The sequence below is a fragment of the Diabrotica virgifera genome, chromosome 6, assembly GCF_917563875.1.
Source record: "Diabrotica virgifera virgifera chromosome 6, PGI_DIABVI_V3a".
Lineage (NCBI taxonomy): Eukaryota > Metazoa > Arthropoda > Insecta > Coleoptera > Chrysomelidae > Diabrotica > Diabrotica virgifera.
Genome location: NC_065448.1, coordinates 104,126,570 through 104,147,793, shown reverse-complemented (window position 1 = coordinate 104,147,793; position 21,224 = coordinate 104,126,570). Strand labels below are relative to the sequence as shown.

At 33.1% G+C, this 21,224-nt stretch overlaps 1 protein-coding gene across 2 annotated transcripts in view; it reads left to right on the top strand.

Annotated features, from left to right (window-relative positions):
- The window catches only part of LOC114334214 (protein N-terminal asparagine amidohydrolase), a 268,207-nt gene extending 249,551 nt beyond the window's left edge, over positions 1-18,656 (top strand). For both annotated transcript variants that reach the window (XM_050652704.1, XM_028284249.2), the window contains exons 5-7: positions 5,080-5,288; positions 7,187-7,348; positions 15,008-18,656. In XM_050652704.1, coding sequence (XP_050508661.1) covers positions 5,080-5,288; positions 7,187-7,348; positions 15,008-15,133 — 497 coding nt within the window. In that variant the 3' untranslated portion in view covers positions 15,134-18,656. The remainder of the gene's footprint in view (positions 1-5,079; positions 5,289-7,186; positions 7,349-15,007) is intronic.
- Positions 18,657-21,224: the final 2,568 nt, after the last annotated feature.

The window sequence follows — 21,224 nt, the reverse complement described above, 5'->3', positions numbered from 1 at the left end:
TGTGCCAAAATGTGTGTGCCAAATTTCATGTCAATCTAAGCGGTTCTTTAAAATTTAGAGGTTTTGCGATATTTTACCGTTAAAGAACGGACTAAGGTACCTATACATATTTTGAAATAAATAATGCATCTGCTCTCAGTCTCTTGATATCGATGTTAGTGTTGACAACTAAGCTCCTGAAATTATATTGAAGTACAGTGAAAGTAGATAGTGCCAATAAAATGTCCCGAAAACAATTATCAGCTGCAGAACTATATTTCTAATAATTTATGGGATTCCTATGATAAAGAATCTCCTGAATTAGGTGGCATTGAAAGTGACTCTGAAATGAAGGATCATCTTTCGAAAGCAAGTGAAGAGGATGATCAGCAATTAGTATTGAATGATAATGAAGAAGAATGTGTAGCTACAAGTTCCCAGATTTCAGGGTGTGTAATTTTTGAAACTAAGGATGGAATTAACTGGAATAACTGGAGTTAACCACAACCGACAGGACGTATGCGATACTTCGACATAATAAAAAAGCAAAGTGCACAAAGTATGTTAGTCACTGGTCAAAGTGTAGATGATCCTGTTGATTCCTTTTGTTTGTTTGTGAACGAAAAAGTTGTGATCGAAATAGTGAAGTGTACAAATAAAGAAGCCTAAGTAGTCCTGGGGATAGAGAACTGGAAATATTGCGACTCTACAGAGCTATATCCCTCTATTGGACTACTACTAACTGCAGGGCACCTGAGTGCCAACATCCATAATGTAGATATACTTTGGAGTAGGTTTTATGGACCTACTATCTTTAAAGCTACCATGGGGATAAAACGATTCAAAAATTTGCTAAGATTTGTTCGATTTGACGATAAGGACACGAGGTCTGAACGAAGGAGGAACGACAAATTAGCAGCAATACGCGATGTGTGGAATCAAGTCAACCAAAATTTTCAGAAATACTATTTACCAGGAAAACACATAACGGTAGATGAGCAACTTGTTCTGTATCGAGGTAGTCTTTATTTGGCTACAAATGTTTATTACTTGTGAATAAATATTTTTTCTACAAAAGTTTTCTTGCATTTCATTATTTTGTGCAAATCTTTCAGATATATCGCACCCTCGAGGTAGACCGCATACTATAGTAGCACCTTTTTTATTTTAATCTAGATAATTTAAATTTAAGTTTAATAAAAAATCAAAAAAGAATATTAGAAATATATGGGTAAATATGAATAGTACATTCAAGAAGAGTAGTGGGCCCAACGGACCCGGGTTGCCCGGTTACGTAAGTAAAATGTGTTGCCCGGATAAGGGTTAAACCTACATCGGCTGTTTCCAAACCTGAAAGAAAATCTGGATAGTATGTATAAGATTTTATCTGCTTTTGAAACAAATATTGATCGGAATAGATTTTTAGATACATATCTATGGAATAGATGTGTTCAGCATGCAGTAAATAATGTATATACAAAAGTAAATTAATACCTATTAATTTGTGAAAATAGCTGCTGTTTTCTTTAAAAAATTATTAAACATAATATATTTTAGGTTTGGTATGTTATCTAGTTAGAAATACGTTTATCATTTTCTAAATCAGTAATTAAATTTTACAACACGTCTACTGCTTAATTAATCTACACTCATGATGAAAATCAAACTCAATAGCATGAAATCTAATGAGGGATATTATCAGATTAAATTTCCCACAACCTCTCCTATTTCTCCAAGATAATATTATTTTAAACTAAACTGACTATAATTGGATTAGCGTTTACGAAATTTGGAGTTCTTCGTAATTAAATTTTATTATTTGGTACAATAATAAAAATTGTAGGAATATGCCTTTAAATAAAGATAAAAATCGATTTAAAAAAGGCAATAAAACAAAATATAATAGTTCCGATTAACGTTGATAGTATCAGATTGATTTATGAAAGAAAAGTGAAATATTTCATTTCTATTTCTATTAGGACACTCTGTCAGATTTTATTTGATTCTACTTTTTAACTGAAAATATGGTTTTGGTTTTAAAATACGGTTTAATTATATCTAAAGGTCTAAGGTTGATTAGTAAGATTAAAAAATATTAGAATCATTAACCAATTACAAAAATAGGCTGCTTCTCGAAATATGTCTTACCTATAGACCAGGGAAAAAGAAATTGATTTTTAAATACAACATCTAGCGACTTGGAACATTATGCATTGTGCTACGGATGACATCAGGAAAAAATCTGTAATAGGACAATTGGTGCAAATCATATTAAAATGCGTAAAATGCACCAAAAAGTGCATAAACATGACAAATTGGGTACATTAAGGGAAGATTTTGTTACTCGTTGCTTTTTTGGCCCACTAAAAATATAAATATGCTATCAGAACCGATCTCCGGAATACCTGGAGCCTACGCTTACTGTTAAGGCACATCATCTGAAGTTTCGAGGGTTTTCGGCACTAAATTAGTAAAAACAGAATACTCGGGGTATATTGGTGTCGTTAAATACGAATACGTCATCAGAACTCTCTCTCAGAGCTCCTGGTGCCTAGGGTCACTGCTGAGAAACGGCATATTCTGGAGTTTCGACGGTATTCAGCAGTGAATTAGTGGAAACAGATAACTGTGGGGTTTTGGGGTTGCATAATACGAATATGATGTCAGAACCGACCCTCGGATCATCTAGCGCCTAGGAACCTAGGGTGACTGCTGTGCACGTCATCTTCTGGAATTTCAAATCTTTTCGACACGAAATTGAGGCAAAAAGAATACTCGGCAGCAAAAAAAAATAGAAAAAACCCCAGGTAAGCTGTTTACATCGATTTGGTGCTGAAAATCTTCGAAACTCCAAAAGATGACGTGCTTTAGCTATAACTCAAAGCACCAGATACTCCAGGGTCGGTTCTGATAGCGTATCTGTGTTCAGCGGTCCCAAATCCCTCGTGTAATTTGTCTGCATCAATTTATTGCCGAAAACTTTCGAAACTTTAGATAATATGCCCTACAAGTATCCCTGAGCACCATGTAGTTCGGTGGTCCGTTCTGATGGCGCATTCATGTTTAGCGATCCCTAAACCCCCGAGTAACAAAATCTGACCCTTAATACAGGGTAGCGACAAAGTATAAAACACGGTAACTTCTCGAAAACCGCTAGAAAGATTTTAATAGGTTTTGGTGGGTAAAGGTCTTCTAGTGAGGCCGATATTATAGTGATAATTACATTGTTTTCAAATCTTCCGTTTTTCTGTAAATCTAATGAACTTTCTTATTTCAAATGGAAAACCCTGTATATTTTTAGAGTTTTGAAGTCCTTAAGAAATACTGATTATTTTTCATGTTATATTTCCTATACCTAAATGCCATAATTTCGGAGTTACTGCTACATTTATTAAAAAAAAAAATTGAACAAATTAAAAAATTAATTTTTTTGACCCGGATAGACATTACCTTAGGTTCTTTGCATCATTGGGAACAAAATAGGTGATTTTTAATTTTCGTCTAAAGTTAATTGTTTCCGAGTTATAAACATTATAAAATTGAAAAAAAACGAAAATTGGCGATTTTCAAGGTTCAAAAACACCAGTAAAAAATATTATTTTTGAAACTGCGAAGTGCCTTAATTCAAGTTCAAACCTTATTATTAATTACCGATAACTAATTTGGTCTTATTTCATTTTAAAACATTGTTTTTAGTTGTTAATGCAGCGATGCAGCCCGATCGCCCGTTCTCTCATATGCGCTTCATTAACAATTAAAAAACAAAGTTTTAGAATAAAACGTGCCAAAAATTCTTATAGGAAGTTGATAGAAGAAGGTTTAAGCTTGAATTTAGGTGTTTCGGAATTTCACAAACTATTTTTTTTACTTGTGTTTTTGAACCTTCAAAATCGTCATTTTTCGATTTTTTTCAGTTTTAAATTGTTTATAACTCGGAAACGACTAACTTTAGAGGAAAATTACAAAATACCTTTTTTTGTTCCCAATGACCCAAAGAACCTAAAATAATGTGTATTTGGGACGAAAAAATTGATTTTTATAATTCGTTCAAAATTTTTTTAATAAATGTAGCAATAACTCCGAAATTATGACATTTAGGTATAAGGAATATGAAAAATAATTAGTATTTCTGATGGACTTCAAAACGCAAAAAATATAAAGGGTGGTCCATTTGAAATAAGAAAGTTCATTAGATTTAAAGAAAAACGAAAGATTTGACAACAATGTAATTATCACCATAATATCGGCCGCATTAGAAGACCCTTACATACCAAAACCTATAAAAATCGTTCTAGCGGTTTCCGAGAAATTACCGTGTTTCCATACTTTATCGCTACCCTGTATACTGATTTTGATATGTTTATGCACTTTTGAAATGCAGAAGGTTGCAAGTAACATTATTGTAATATTTTAACGACAACAATAACATAGGTTTTCCTCTCTGTGTTTAAATTAAACTTTAAGATCTAAACAAAAAGTTGATGTTTTTTAAAATCCATATTAGTTATTATTATTTTAGTTTTTTAGAACGTCTTGTAATGATTCCACTTTGTGAGTTTTTATTTGTTTGTAAGTATTTTCTATTGATTGTTTTTACTAAAAATTTAAGTGCACTCCTGATGAAGCCGGTAACTAATAGTGAACTATTGAGTTTGACGAGATAATATTTTATAATCCTTTTATTGCTGGCCGAAAAACCTGACAAACTTACTAATGATTGCACATTAAATAAACATGCTAACCATTCTATATGAGATAATTAAGAAATTGTGATTCATGTCGGACTAATTATTCATACTATCCCTATCCAGGTTTAATTCGATGACAAATCGAGATTAATGTTGTGGTTAAGAAATATTATTTCTTATAATTGAGAATAATAATCACTAATAATTTGTTTACAAATACAAACGCTGCTAAAAAAAGCAACTGGTTTTTAATTGCCTACCGTAGCCTAAGACTGCCTAAAAGCAATACCGTAATTGAGGTGTGCCTACAACCTTAAGTAGTAGTAACGAACAATTTAACAAAAAATAGTGTTCAACTATTTACACACTTATGTTATCAAAGATAATGATCTCTATTTATTGATATTTACAGATTCGTTCCACAAACATCCGATAGAAATAGATCTGACCTTAGCATGTACCGGAGAACTGAATACGACTATTAGAGGAGGAATCCATTGGCCCATTATTTACGGAGTTGGAGTTAACACAAAGACTGGCGAAATATTCCCCGCTACTTTTCCAGATAAAGGTCCAGATCATTCATTAAGATCTGCCAGATATTTAACCGGTGTTCCACAGGTAAGGTCTTTTTTAAATTTATTCGCAAGTCAATTCTTTATTTTTCTTGTCGTTCTCAGTCCTTTCCTTCTCCTTTTTATACTCAGTCGAAGCTTTGCGATAATCGCCTCACTCACCTGATAGTTTGGCGAAATTAAATTTTCTTTTTACCATTTATCCAGTTTATGCCTCATATTCCCTTGAAACCTACTTAACAATATTCCATATTAAACAATATTCCAAACCTGTTTTACGAGGATTGCGATAAATTTTATTTTTTTTTAATTCCTTGCAAGATATTACTGAAAACCCTTTTATGTCTTATCTCTGTGTTTCTGATCATTTATCTTAGAAATGTTCCAAACTTGACTAGTTCCATTGCCGTTTGCATTGTTCTAGTTTTTCAACCGATCATTATCATCATCATCATTATCATCAATGCTCGTTATTGTATCTTCGCCTTCATTCATTTGTCACGCTGGCGCTGTCTCCGCAAGGCAGGGATGGCGGTTTTTGACAAAACACCGGTTTTCGGTTATACCGGTTTTTTCTCTTACGGTTTAACCTGGCGGTTATAACCGGCAAAAAAAACCGGTTTTTCCAAAAACCGGTTTTCGTTTTTTTTTAATCCAATGGGTTACAGTGTTACATTTACAATGCACTTTAGTTTGCGATACTCTACTCGACTCGATACTCGATATCAATGTGATCAAAATTAGTACTATCGAAAGAACATCGATATTAATATAAATAAAACACAATTTTTAATAAAACCATTTTTATCCTATTAATTATTTTATTTATTTATTATTTTATTATTATTACATATTTATTGATTATTACTAAATATAATATAGCGTAAGATTAATATATACATATTGCAATAATATACAATTTAACCTAACCATTTCAACTCATAAAAAATTTCCCAGACTCTTTCAAATGGGATTTTAAAAAAAATAATATCAACATAATTATTTTACTAAAAAATAAATTGGATAATGCAATTTATCTTTTATTTTTACTACCATCAAAAAAAAATTATCATATATTTCTTTTAACACGTTTGTATATTTGTATAGTAGGTACATTTTAACTCATTCAATACTTCCTGTATGGGTATATCGTTTTGAAAACGTAGGGAAATCCGTGGAGATTCGTATTCGTAATCGGTAATTCAATATTCATAGTGAGAACATTATTTTTGGTAATCAGAAAAAGTCATTCATCCACTTTCAATGTCAAGTGTCAAGTGTGAAAAATAGATGATGTTTGCGTCTACTTCAACCAGATCACTTCTTACGTAAATATTATGATTACAAATACTTTTCAACAAAATAAAATAATATACTAAAACTTAATTGTTTCTGGCTAATGTGAGTTTGCACTTTCAGTTTGCTTCTCTATTTATAAAATAACATTTGAATTATGGTTTTGTTTGGAATAATTACTTGAGAATAATAATTATGATTGGGATCCACAATAATACCTAACCTAATCCTAATCACCGTAAAAACCTAATAACTGGTTTTTACTTTAAAAAGAAAAAACCGGTTATAACCGAGACAAAAAACAACCGGTAAAACCGGTTATTGCGAAGTAAAAAACCGGTTTTAGGTTAAAACCGGCAGGTTTTTCCCATCCCTATAAGGGCCATTATTATTCGAAGGATTTTACGTTCCCTCACCAGTAACTTATTTACTACTTTTTTGCTGGCGTCCATGTTTTGCTTCCCTATGCGAACGCTGGTCCTATTATTGTCTTATATATCTGGATTTTTACACCTCGTGAGAGAAGTTTTGAATTCATTAGATGTTGCATTGCAAACAAACATCTGTTTCCTGCCCTTATTCGCGTTTCAACTTCTCAATTATATTTAACCTTAGGACACTAATAAATTATTGTTATCAATGTTTCAGGTTTTAGACATTTACGACTGTGCACTAGGACTACTAAGAATAGGCCCTTTTAATTATGAACCCTTACGAGGTGTGGATTTATGGCTAGAACAAAGTGACGATTTTATACTGCAACACTTATCCACATCCCCTGAAGTACAACCTCCCCATTTTGTGATGCAGGTTAGTATTTCAATGATTTTTATATTTTGTACAGTAAGAGTAACTAGAACAGTAACAGTAACAGGAAGAGTAACAGTAGCTAGAACCTCTATTCACAAGCAAGTACCTTAATATTTTCCCTGTATTCGAAAGAAGGCCTTTCAGTAAATAAAACCGACATCAGTTTTATTGACAAATTAAAAGAAACTAACGATTCAAGCACCTAACGTAGATGAAACAACATCATAATTCTCACAGGAGGTTAAGTATCTTTAGTTATCCTCTTTAGAACACATTTTTGTGAAAAGAAAGCAAAAGGAAATAATAGAGTTGCAAAAAGTATAAAGACTCGTAAGTCGTAGGTGTAGGAATCACGACTAGGTTGTATCCTGCTCTAGAAAGTACATTCAGGCTAACATGGACCTAGCAGAAAATATCCGGCCCTAAGACCGAGCAGTTCAAAATCCTAAGGGTTGAAACAACGTAATCCATAAAGATATCTACCGAAATTATATTTGTCAAACAATATTTAAGACTTAAATTAAATACAAACGAGGCGAGCACAAAACAAAATGACAGACATCACAGGAACCAGAATCTATCAATTCGGCCAAAATATTTGTTACCTCAGACAGGTAATCTGCATTAATGGCTCTAAAGTCTACATGTCTACAAAATAAATATTCTGTGGATAAATATGGAGCCAAAGCCATTTCACATTTCCGGGTGTATAGAACGTTCACAGGAATATTGTTCTGAAATTATTTATTTGGGGTATTTTTGTAATTAACTATTCTAAATGAGAATTAGGCCACAATTTAACTAAAGAAAATGATTTTAATGACGTTTCGACGTCCAATTCGGACGTCGTTTTATTTTGACAACGACGTCGATATGGACATCGAAACGTTAATAAAATCATTTTTTAGTTAAATTGTGGCTTATTTCCTATTTAGAATAGTTTTTCACAGGAATAGTCCCTTTTTTATCCTAGCGGCCCCTTAAAAATGATGGTAAATTATACATAATCCTCTCTTATAAAGGTTGTTGAAAATTTTGTATTTTATCAGAACCGCTTTACGCCCAAATTAAATAATGTTTTTAAACCACCGCTCTGCTTATTGTTTACAGCTTTCCAAAATTATGCACAAATCCAGGCACTATAATAGGCGAGCAATTGTCCTCTAAAAAGGCGGTTCGAAAATGAATATACCGACTATGTTTTTTCATATTTTTACCACAACAAACCTCTTCTATGCAATTCTATATATTTTTCAAAGAACAAATGTATTTAAAAAAAAATCAAGTAGGTCAGAAATTATTGTTATTATCAAATAACTTATAAGCAAAAAACAATTTTTTGAATCGGTTTGAATGAGATTTTTTAGGCGTAGGTATCTCATTGAAATAAATACTTTTTCTTTCTTGGTAATTTAAAAAAAAAATGCTTCTTTTTCGAGTTAGTTACAATTTTTTTTTTGTTGAAAAATAGTACATTGTTTACCGGGTAGGAAAAGCTTAACATTCCTGGAGTACTGTGAAGTTTGCAAAGTCGAGGCGCAAGCCGAGACTTAGCAACACAGAGTCCAGGAATGTGGCTTTTCCTACGAGGTAAACATACTATTTTTCCGCAAATCGTTTAAAATTCGACAGATATTGATTGATTTAAAAAAAACGCGATAATTTTATTCCCAAATAAATGGTGCTTTGAAATTCCTAATAAAATTACTTGGGTTACTATGGAAACGTATTGAGGTTGAATTGTCAAACTTGACGCTTATAAATTTAATTGCTGGTGTTCTCGAAAGTAAAATGATAAGTGATGATGAAATTTCCATTCCTGGGACTCCTCCAGAGCTGGTTGAGGCAGTGAATACTGCTTCATTAGAATTATTGCCAAAGAAATCAAGAGAAAAGTACGAAAATGCATACAGACGTTTTATGGATTATCGCATGAGTAAAAATACGAGTTCTTTCTCAGAAAATGTTGTAATGGCATACTTCCTAGACCTTTGTTTAAAGATGAAATCTTCAACATTATGGGCCAATTATTCAATGCTGAAGTCAACCCTTGCACTTAAACACAATGTAGATATATCTACATACTCAAAACTTCGTTCTTTATTGAAACGGCAAGCTCAAGGTTATAGGGCAAAGAAATCTAAGATTTTAACGAAGGAAGAAATTGAAAAATTTATCCAGGAAGCTCCAGATAAAGAAAATTTAATGATTAAGGTAATTTACAAGGTTTTAATAGCAATGTGTTTTCTATCATTTATGTAGAACACTAACAACTGTACGGAAATATCATTTCCTTACAGTAAGGAAATGACATTTCCTTACAGTAAGGAAGTCCTGACTGTTTCTTCAAGAAATTTTGACAGGAATGTCAAAATTTCCTGGCGATTTGCGGAAAACGCCTTATATCACTTACTGATGTTTGGATGTGTTTCCTAAAAAAACTATTAAATAAATTGTAATTCTACAAAGAGCTTGATAATCTTTCAATTTTCACGTAGGTACAAGTAAGAATATTTTAACCAGAATAAGTGCTTTGTACTAGAAGTAAAAGAGGTGTACTGGTTTGTATCTTGCCAAAAAATTGTTTTAAATCTAAACAAAGGTTTTGCATACCGTATAAATGGTATCTACCCACTCGTTTATAACACATTATTTCAATACAATAAAAAAATCAGACGTGAGTTTACCGCTATTAGGCTACAAAAATAAATTATTTGGCTTACATATTGTAAGGATGTGAAATTTTGCCAGAATTTTGAAAATGTGAAGAGTTTTTTTTAATTATTATTCTCAATGGTTTAAGTGGATTTAACCGATTTTTTACATATAAAGTAATTTATTTCTCGTTTTCACACATTTTTTTACCAATTTTGGTACGTATGAATTAAAAATAAAAAGTGTTGTGAAAATCTACAAAAATGTACAGGGTCCCATTTAAATTTACTTAGTTAAGATTATATCTGGTGAAACCGGTAGTAGGGGAGTAACAAAAATTATGGCGTCAGATGCGTTTTCGGTGGTTATACTTGGATGCAAAATTTCATGAGTGGCGTCTTTTTCGTTTCAACGATATTCAGTTGGTTTCGTATTTTATCCCAACCCTGTATTTGTAATACTCAAATTTTCCCACCGGTTCGGCATAAGAATGACGTAACTGCAAATTTTGTCAATTCCTGTTTATTGCGTAATTAACTTCTAAAATACTGTGTACAGATGATACAAAAGCGACAAAACTGTAACTATGTACTGAGCCACTACAGAGCAGTTGCGTCGTTATTGAAATACGCACCATTTTAGACCTTGTTTCAGATGAATAATGACGCAACTGTAAATAGAGTTGAAAATGGGGGGACTAAATTAAGATAATGAAATTCGGACCAATAGGGATGAAAATAAGAGCCATCGCTGTAAGAATAAACAACATACTAAATATTAAAAACTAGTTTTTTTGTACAGAAAAATTTTAAGAACAAGAATTACGCAACTGTAGATAGGGTTGAAAAGGGGGAATAAATTAAAATATTGAAATTCGAACTAATAGGGATGAAACTAAATGCCATCATTTTAAGAATAAACGTTATACCGATGCTCCGGACGGATACTTTTTATTTAATTTTTACTATTTTAAATATTTAAAAATTTTTAGATGAAAATTGACGCAACTGTAAAAAGGGTTGAAAAAGGGGTGATTAAATTAAGATAATAAAATTCGAACTAATAGGGATAAAAATAAAAGCCATCATTGTAAGAATAAATAAACGCCATACAGATGCTCCTGGATGATTACTTCTCATTTAATCCCTATTTTAAAAATTTAAAGATTATTTCTTGCTCTCCCGAGAATTTTGGCTTTTTGCAGTTACCTACATCAGTGGTCACCAATTGGCGGACAGCGGTCCGCATCCGGACCGTAGGCTAATTTTGTGCTGACCGCCATTAAATTGAGAATAAAGTATTTGGCAATTTTAAAAATGTTTGGCCATGAGATTGTGTACAATGTTTGGCTCAACTTATTGAAGCCGCTTTATCAAGAATGAACTTTATTATAAAATACGCATTTTCAAGGCTTGAAAACTCATACATATGTAAATTATTAGATTTCAGGTTGCCAAGTACCTCAATTGAAGTTTATACATTCAATTTCAATATTCTTATACGTAGTCGTGGTTTATTTCAATATAGACCGTTGCTCTACTCGACTTTCAAGCCGCCGCGGCACTTTATGGTGCGCCTCTGTCGATACGTATTATACGTAATTATGCGAAAAATTCTTAAAAAATATTTGACATTTATTAAAATTTTATAATTTATTATTAACATAGTTTTTTTTTAATAATTTATTTATTTATTCAATTAATTATTGTCAATGTGCTAATTACATAATCTAATAAAATCAACGGTCTAAATTGAAATAATGAATACTTATCAGAATCTTGAAATTGAATGTTTAAACTTCAATTTAGGCACTTGACAACCGCAAAAATAAAAATTTACACATGAGTTTTCAAACGTCGAAAATGCTTATTTTTCTACCGATGTGCTAAAAGAGCCACTTTCACGCACGCATTTCGTTTCCGAGAGTTGCACTTTCCCGCACGGCGTGCGTTAAAGTAAATTTTCCCGCACGTGGTGCGGGAAAGTAAAATACCTTGTAGTAATTTAGCATTATAATATATTATAATACATGCAATAAACTAATATTTAGATATTATGTACTAATTTATTTAAAATTTATCTTATAATATTCATGTTTCAATTAAATTAGCGCGATTATTTCATTCATAGGAGATTATGGCCAATAGAAAGCTACATAAATCTAAATTAAATCGATAAATTTTTGATGATTTTAACTTCCAATCGTATAGTAAGATATTTGATCACGTGTTTAGTTCTGTCCAATCAGACTAAAATTATACTGATAATTATCTACTGTAGAAAATTACCGGTAGAATTTTTTAACTAGATTGTTTCTGTTTAATGGCAACCAGTTTCCTAGTTTTGACAACTGTCACATTCAAGAAAATATCCATAATATACGCATTAAAAAATAATCTTACGAATATCACACGACAGTAAGAATAAATAAGAAAATAATGCTTCAATTTTACTCAAATTTGTTGTCATTGGGCAATAGCCACTCAAGCCCTATGGGCTCTCGTGTCTATTGCCAGAAAACAAATTTTCGAAAAACTGTCGCATTATTTTCAGTAGTAATTGCACAAGAGCTCTAAAATTATTGAATTTTTCCCGAGTGACACTTTGACATTTTTAGTTTCACGAGCCGAAGGCAAGTGACTCTATTTTTTGTGGCTTTTTTCAAAACGTACAGATATTAGAACAAATATTGTTCCTAACTCATGCAGAAAGTGTCTTCCCCGCACTCGACTGCATGCCCGAATTCCGCTATCGCGTCGTTCGGGTCAACGGCAGTCTCGTGCGTGAAAGTATCACTTTCCGCACAAGTTTGGAAAATAACTATTTCGCATTTTTCAGATTTTAAATCGTTTAAAAGTGGAAATCTATCAAATTTTGAGAAAAATGACAAGATCTTTTTTGTCAGGATGACTCGAAAATTCTGAAAACATATTTTCGTGGACAAAAAGGTGATGTTTTGGATATGTCAAAAAAAAATTGTTAAACAGCTTCTGCCCAAAAATTTTGCACGGCACCCTTCTGATTTGTTTATAGGGGATAATTTTTAACAAAGATCCGCAAAGAAACCGAATTAGAACAACCAGACACATGTAGCATTAAATCCGGACCTCGGCAGTGTCACAGGTTGTTGAAACGGACTCTCAGGGATTCTAATTGGTGACACCTGTCCTACATCATTCTTACTCCGGACCGGCGTGGCGTTCCGACATTGCAAGCCTAATAATAATTAACATTTTATCAGTTTTACTGTTACTTTAAAGCAGTGGTGCTCAGGCTTACACTGCGTGGAATCTACCACATAAACTGCAAGCGTCCAGCCATCCACTGCCAGTAAAAAAAAACAATTTTGAAAATAAAAAACTTTATTGCACGTTTCAGTTTGATAAAAAGTTGTAACTACAGATAGTTATAATTAAAGTCATGTTTTTCATCTTAATTGTATTTGAATGTTGATGCATGGCACTGCATATCCTCCACAAGTTTTTTCATATGATGGTACGTAATTACCGAGTACCAAATGTAAGCATGATGAGAGCTGTTCATCAGCCGATTTATCATCAGGACTTTTCATTCCGGATGGAATGTTTGCCGCTCTTACTAAGAGCTCACTGATTCGCTTATTGCGATGAATCACTCCGCATTCAACTTATGTGTTATCAAAGTTTGTTGTATGACTTGGCTTTCGTTACAATTTTCTTCTATTCATTTTGATATGTGCATAGTTCCCCCCAGTTTCTCACTTTCGGAATTTTGATATCTCTCATGACCTAGTCCTCCCATCTCTCTCTGAGTTTTCCCCTTGGTCTTTCAGTTTCTGGTTTCCATCTGGTGATCTTCTTAATCAGTAGGTGGTTTTTCCTTCTCTGTATGTGTCCCAGCCATCTCAGTCTCTTCATCTCATTAATAAATCTAACTATATCTTCTTCCTTCATTATGTCTCTTAGTTCATGGTTCATTCTTCTTCTCATTTCTCCGTTGTCCATTCTTATCGGGCCCATAATCGGTCTGAGGATTTTCCTTTCGAATATTCTTAATTTTTCTTCATCTGTTGCCGTGAGGCACATTGTCTCAGCTGTGTACGTAACTACTGGTCTGATTGCAACCCTGTATATTTTCAGTTTTGTATATCTGGATAAGTTCTTGTCCTTCTTGATAAGCTAGTATTCGCTCCGTTACTTCTTTACTTCTCTTATTTTGGCCATTTACTACTACTCCCAAATATTTGAATTGTTGAATTCTTTCAAAAGTGTCTGTTTTGATTTATCTCATCTTGTTATCTTCTCTTCTAGAGTAGAGTAGATATTTTGTTTTTCCTTCGTTAATTTCTAGACCTCTTTTCTGTGCTTCCTTTGCCAGGATTGTTACTGCTTCTTTTAATCTTTCCTTGTCTCTTCCCATAAGAACTATATCATCTGCATATGCAACTATTTGTGTTGAGGAGTGGGCTATAGTTCATTTAATTTTGCTGGCGTTGACTGTACCTTCTACTGGTCAGCCGATTACGATACTTTAATTTCACTACCTATATTTGGGAAAATGCAGACTCACACATGTACGTTGATGCAAAGAATGCTGTGAGTTGCAGATATAGGTACTTGCCTCAAACATGAATATTTGTCAGACGATATAAAAGATCAAAATGTCGTATTGGTCGCTCTGTACTGAAGGTATAGGTATATCCAAAATTATTTTCACTATCTCATTTTGGACGGAAATGATCTCCGTATTGAAAGTAATGGATATTTCAGTGACAAATTTTTCCACGTATTCACAAGAAAATGGATTACACATGAATGTTACGATATCTGCCAGTCTTTTAAAATCAGCTAAGCGTCTTTCAAACTTGCTATGAACTGCTTGCAGCTCCGCGATCGGCAAAGTTTTTGAAGTGAAACGATCGACTTCAAAAACTTTGCCGATCGACCGGTCGATCGCGATCGACCTTTTGAGCACCGCTGCTTTAAAGCATTTAAATGTGTAAAAATAACTTTTATTATGTTTTAGGTAAGAGCAACATTGAAATATATCCAAGAAAACCAGTTTCCTGCTGTAACCGTCTTTAGAGACAATCGCCCCCATTACTTTAGAAGAGACGAACATTCCGGCATTTGGATTCCACTTAGATATTAAGTTAGTTTGATTCTGTACTAATTTGTCGCTTTTACAGATGATCACGTTAATGACCAAAGTATAACAACAAATATTAGTGCACAACGTATATCACAGAAATTATTGTTTTTTACAATCCTGTTAAAGAAGTAAGAGGTGGACTGATCTAAAACTATCGTTTAGCAGCAACAATAAATATGTATGATGGATTCGACAGTTACTTGATGGAAGTTCATTTTATCTAAAAATAAATCACTGAAATCTTTTCTATTCTATCCTTCCACAAAATTTATTCTAACTATGTCCCTACAGCTGTTTCGACAGAGTGCCTTTCTCAAGTGATTTATTTTACTATGTGTCTGCATTTTAAAGTCTCTCACTAAATAGGTTGAGGAGTGGGGTGCTGTTTGTCTCAAGTTGGTAATTCAGAATTATAATATCTGTGCTTTCTAATTTATTAATTTACCCCAGTCGGGATACCATTTGACCTTGCATTAGGAGCTGCCCCAAATTTTATTTTTCTAATCTTTAGGGGGGTCAATAGTAGTATAAATTTAAAATCTCGACTGAATTTGACAGTTGCGTTAGCCGCCATCTTGATTTTAAACGAGAATCGTTTTTGCTCAATATCTCCGCCATTTTCAACTTTTCGACAAAAAATATATAAACTGAAATTGTTGAAAATGCGATTTTCTATAATTTCGTTTATTATAATTTTTTTCGTGCGGTCCATATTTTCCGAGTTATGGGGAAAAACAGTGACAGTTAAAGCATAATTATTGATTTATTGAATTATCTCATTTGTTATTACTTTTACAACAAATTTTGACCTATACAAAAATGAAGAGAATTAAATTTTGTACAATTTTGATCTCTTTCATTTTTTTGATAAAATCAATATTTAAGGTAGTGCGTATGCGGAAAAAGCGCGAGCGTAAGACCCGATCGATTTTAAAGCAATTGTTTTTGTTCAATATCTTCCCCATTTTCAACTTTTCGACAAAAAGTGTAAGGACTGAAATTGTTGCAATTACGATTTACTACAATTTTTCGAGAGAACCAGTGGCGGGTCTAAGAGGGAGGGGGAAATGGGAAAATTCCCCCCAACGGGGTCCAAAATAAAAAAAAAATTGTTGAAATATTAAGATATGTTAGCTGACATGAAACGTAATTATCGACAGACAAATTCAACCAATAAAACCCGCTAGTTAATAAAATTAAGTAAACTTAATGCATATAAGTTATTATTTCTCTTTTATGTACTTAGTTTGGTTGGTGTTTCATTGGAAGTTTCAAAAATTGTATAAAATATAGTTCTCTTTATTTTTGTTTATGTACAATTATCTCGTAAAGTTAATACTAAATGAGACAATTCAATAATTATGCTTCCCCTCCGCTTCCATTATTTTCCTCCTTAACTCGGATAATATTGTTCGCATAAAAAAATTATGGAAAAGAAATTATAGGAAATTGCGTTTCCAACAATTTTAGTTCCTACCGTTTTTGTCGAAAAGTTGAAAATGGCGGCGATATTAAGAAACAACAGTTCTCCTTTAAAATCAATATGGCGGCTAATGCAACCGCGGAATTCAGTCGAGATTTTAAATTTACACTACTATTGATCTCCCCTAAAGAATAGAATTATAAAATTTGGGGCAGCTCGGAAAAAAGATTTAATTCAGTAATTATGCTCCCCCCACCACTTTTTACTATTTTCCAACTTAACTCGGAAAATATCAACCGCATGAAAAAAATTGTTAAAAAGAAATTGTAGGAAATCATATTTGGAACAATTTAAGTTGAAAATGACGTAGATATTGAACAAAAACAATTGCTACAAAAGCAATCAGGTCTCACGCTCGCGCCATTATCGCATACATACTACCTTAAATATTAACTTTAGAAAAAAAATGAAAGAAACTAAAATTGTGTAGAATTCAATTCTCTCTATTTTTGTGTAGGAACATTTTGTAGTAGAACTAACAATAAACGAGATAATTCAATAATTATGCTCTATTTATATATAACTGTCACTATTTTCCGCTATAACTCGGAAAATATCGATGGCACGAAAAAATTGTAAAAATAATAATGATAGAAAATTACACTTTCAACAATTTTGGTTGTTATACTTTTTGTCGAAAAGTTGAAAATGGCGGAGATATTGAGCAAAAACCGTTCTCGTTTAAAATCAATATGGCGGCTAACGCAATGGCGGAATTTAGTCGAGATTTTAAATTTACACTACTATTGACGCCCCCTAAAGATTAAAAAAATAAAATTTGGGGCAGCTCCTAATGCAAGGTTAGGCCTGTTATTCGTCTAACCCGACTGGACTAATTTCCACAAATTCGAAAAAAGTTAGCCTAAGGTCTTTAGTGTGAATATAAATAATTTGAAACTGTTCACTAAAAGAATGATTATGATCTAGAAGGTAAAGTGCGTACGTAGAAGCTATTTTTCTATAGATCAACTGATTAACCCTTTTCTATAGATCTGTTATAAATCAACAGAAATTCCCATGTCAAAAAATAACTTCCAGATAGAACTGAACATCATTAAACAAATAGCAGAAAACAATGGCTACAACGAACAAACAATTAACAAAATTTTAAACCAAAAACTCCATAGTCATTCAGAGCCCTGAAATTAATATTTCCATAACCATAGAAAAAACCTAGTACTTTCTGCTTTATCACATATACACGCAAGATATGAACAAAAATAGACAAATTCATAAAAAAGAAAGGAATAACACCAGGTTTCAGAACTAACAGCAACTTCAGCAAATACATTAAAAACAATAAGAGCAGAAAGAAAAAGCAATTACAGAGTGGTGTTTACAAACTAACATGTGATGACTGTTCAAAAAACTTACACCGGTCAAACTGGCAGAACTTTTGACAAACGGATAGAAGAAGATTCTACAGATTCTACGTAAGCACTTCACCTTCTAGATCATAATCATTATTTTAATGAACAGTTTCAAATTATTTACATTCACAATAAAAGTCTTAACACCTTCAGCGCCAAGCAAGTTCACAAAATTTTCATTCTGGGCCAGAGCGTTTTTTGGGAGTATTCAAAACAAAAGTTTTCATTGTTTTATTGTTAGATAAATAATGTATAAAAATAAAAGAGTTGATATATATTATATGCATAATATCAATTATTGCAAGTTAGTGAATCAAAATAATCTATTTTCAGTAGTAAATTATTATTACAAAATCGTGACATCCAAAAAGGATTTAGATTACCTCTAGTATTTTCAGTTTAACCTGGCAGTTCTATAATTGTTAGTATTTCAAAAACGGAAAAAAAACACTACTGCTTGTTGATTATACTGTTTAAAGGAAGCTTTTATAAAATAATAAGCATTTTTTATGTCAATAATTACTGTAAAGATATATTATAATTTGTAATATAATTTTTAACTAATAATACATCAAAATTATTAGTCCATAGGAGATGTATGCCATTTTTATTTAAACTGATTTGTTTATAATTTGTTTTATTTGGGAAGCAAGAAAAGCCTAACGCATTAGTTTTGTTTTTTCTTGTTATACCTTTCCTTCCTCCCTTATAAGAGCTAGTTGATTTATTTATTACTTTGATTGGATTGGGGTCTGATAAGATACCAAAGCTTAAAATCATGAAGTCTTTCAAAAAATTTTGTAATACCAAAACACATTCCAAAAATATTTTTCAACTTTCGTTATAGTAGTATTGCAATTTTAAGAATTACAGAATTTTATAAGACAGAGATGTGAATATGTCCGAACACTAGTAGAAATCCTGCTATGGACATAGGGTAACACTTCATGTGTTATTCGTAGATTTTAAACAGGCCCATAATAGGATAACACGGGATCAAATGTATGAAGCACTGATCTCTTTGGACATATCCGCACAAGTGTTTAGATTAGTAAGAATGACTCTGAATAGCATCCGAAATCATTATTGAGAGGATTCTAATCGTATAAATAAGAAGTAAACAGAGGTCTTGGGAAAGGAGATCCATTATCCACGGTGCTTTTTAATTTGGTATTGGAAGCAATCATCAGAAATAACTGAATCAAAACGACCGGATACATCTTCAACAATGAGCATAAATATCTTGCCTTGGCTGATGATCTTACTGTTCTATCGAAAACAAGAAAATAGCTAATGAGAATTCAATGAGAATGTAATATCAGAAATACTGACGGACGAGGTTGTTAAGGTGTTAAAGAAGAGTAGACTGGTAAGGCAGTAGGATCTGATGGATTACCTGTGGAGATTTCAAAAGCTCTAGGAAAGGAACTGGTTGATATTTTGTAGCCGATGAGTAGTATAATATTATGTATGAGGAAGAAAGGATGCCCAATGCATGGGGAGATAGTGTGTGATGGTAATATTGAATAAAGATAAAAGAGCATAGGCGCAATGATTTTTAAATTCATTCATTTTTCGAATCCTGAGAAAACTAATAAGAATTTTTTTAAAATTTAAACGCAGAATGGAAGATTACAATATTACCGAGAGGAGAGAGGCCCCGTAAATTTCTATAATGTGTGTTTGAATAAGTTACAGGGGTGAAAAAGAAGAGGAAATATAGTATGATTTTTAATTTAAAACAACTTACTCAAAAGAAACTTTTTGTTTATTCTAAGGGACTTTCTGCCTTCGGTAATAATGTAATCTTTCATTCTGCGTTTAAATTTTTCAAAAATATATATTATTTTTTTCAGGATTCGAAAAAAAAATGAATGCTTTTAAAAAAATTGATCCAAAATTTCGCGATTACTCTCTTATGTATGAGACAGCCCAGGCTCCACACGGTGGGGCCATCCAAAAGTCTTACAGCCCAACTGCTTCTTCTGGATCGTAGAAGATGTTCCCTGGTGGTCAGTATACTCACCGGCCATTGTAGACTCCGACGGCACCTTCATCTGCTTGGACTGGCGAATGGCTCACAGTGCCTTGTAATGATGAGGAGGAAACCTCCTCACATGTCCTCTGAGAGTGCCCGGCATTGGCCTATCAGAGGTGGCAGATCCTGGGATCGGCATCTATGCAGCCGAGCCAGGTAAGGGAGTTGTCTTTTAAGAGACTTGTGGCTTTCTGTGAGGCCATAAGGTTTCTTATGTTTCTTATCATTGGATTTTCACAAGCGGAGCTGTACCAGTAGAAAGTTTGTGATACTGCGATACAACGGGCAGGGGAAACCATTGCATAATCATTTCCAAGAAAGTTATGCGTGATGTCGTCGAAAGAAATGCCTCGGATGTTGTCACGCAGCCCGGTTGACGACCGGCGCTACCTTGAGTCCGGGTCAAGTAGTGCAAAATTGGCCACCTGCCACGCAAATTTTAATGACCAGGCATCTTGTGGAAATTCAGCTGCTGGTCTTCTTCTTCTTTAGGTGCCGTGACTGTATTCAGACGTTGGCCGCCATCATGTTTACAATTTCCTGAAATCTCTCTCTATCGGCTGCTGCGCGAAATAATTCTTCTACTGTGCAGCCACACCATTGTCTAATATTACGCAGCCATGAAAGTTTCTTTCGACCAATCCATCTCTTTCCCTCCACTTTTCCTTGTATTATAAGGCGAAGCAGATGGTATTTAGGTCCTCTAATTATATGGCCGAAGTATTCTGTTTTTCTCCTCTTTATGATGCTTATGAGCAGACGTTCCGAATTCATCATTGGAAGAACATCTTCATTGGAAGTGTGCGAAACCCACGATATCTTTAGGATTCGTCAATAGCACCACAATTCGAATGCTTCTATTTTGTTTAGCATTGTGGTTTTTAACGTCCATGTCTCACAACCATACAATAGGATAGACCACACATAACATTTCAGCACCTTCTTTCGAATATTCATCGACAGCTACTGGTCTACCAATAGAAAAACTGAAACTCAGACAGATATTGAAGGTCGGTATATGGAACGTACAAGGTCTAAAAACGATCACAGGTAAGCTAGCAATTATTAAAAACGAGCTAGCAAGATACAATATAGAAATCTCTGGACTAGCTGAAACTCATTGGTTAGGAGAGGGCCATTTCAGAACACATAATTTCAATTATATTTACTTCTCTGGCGCTGAGACCCAGAACTATAATA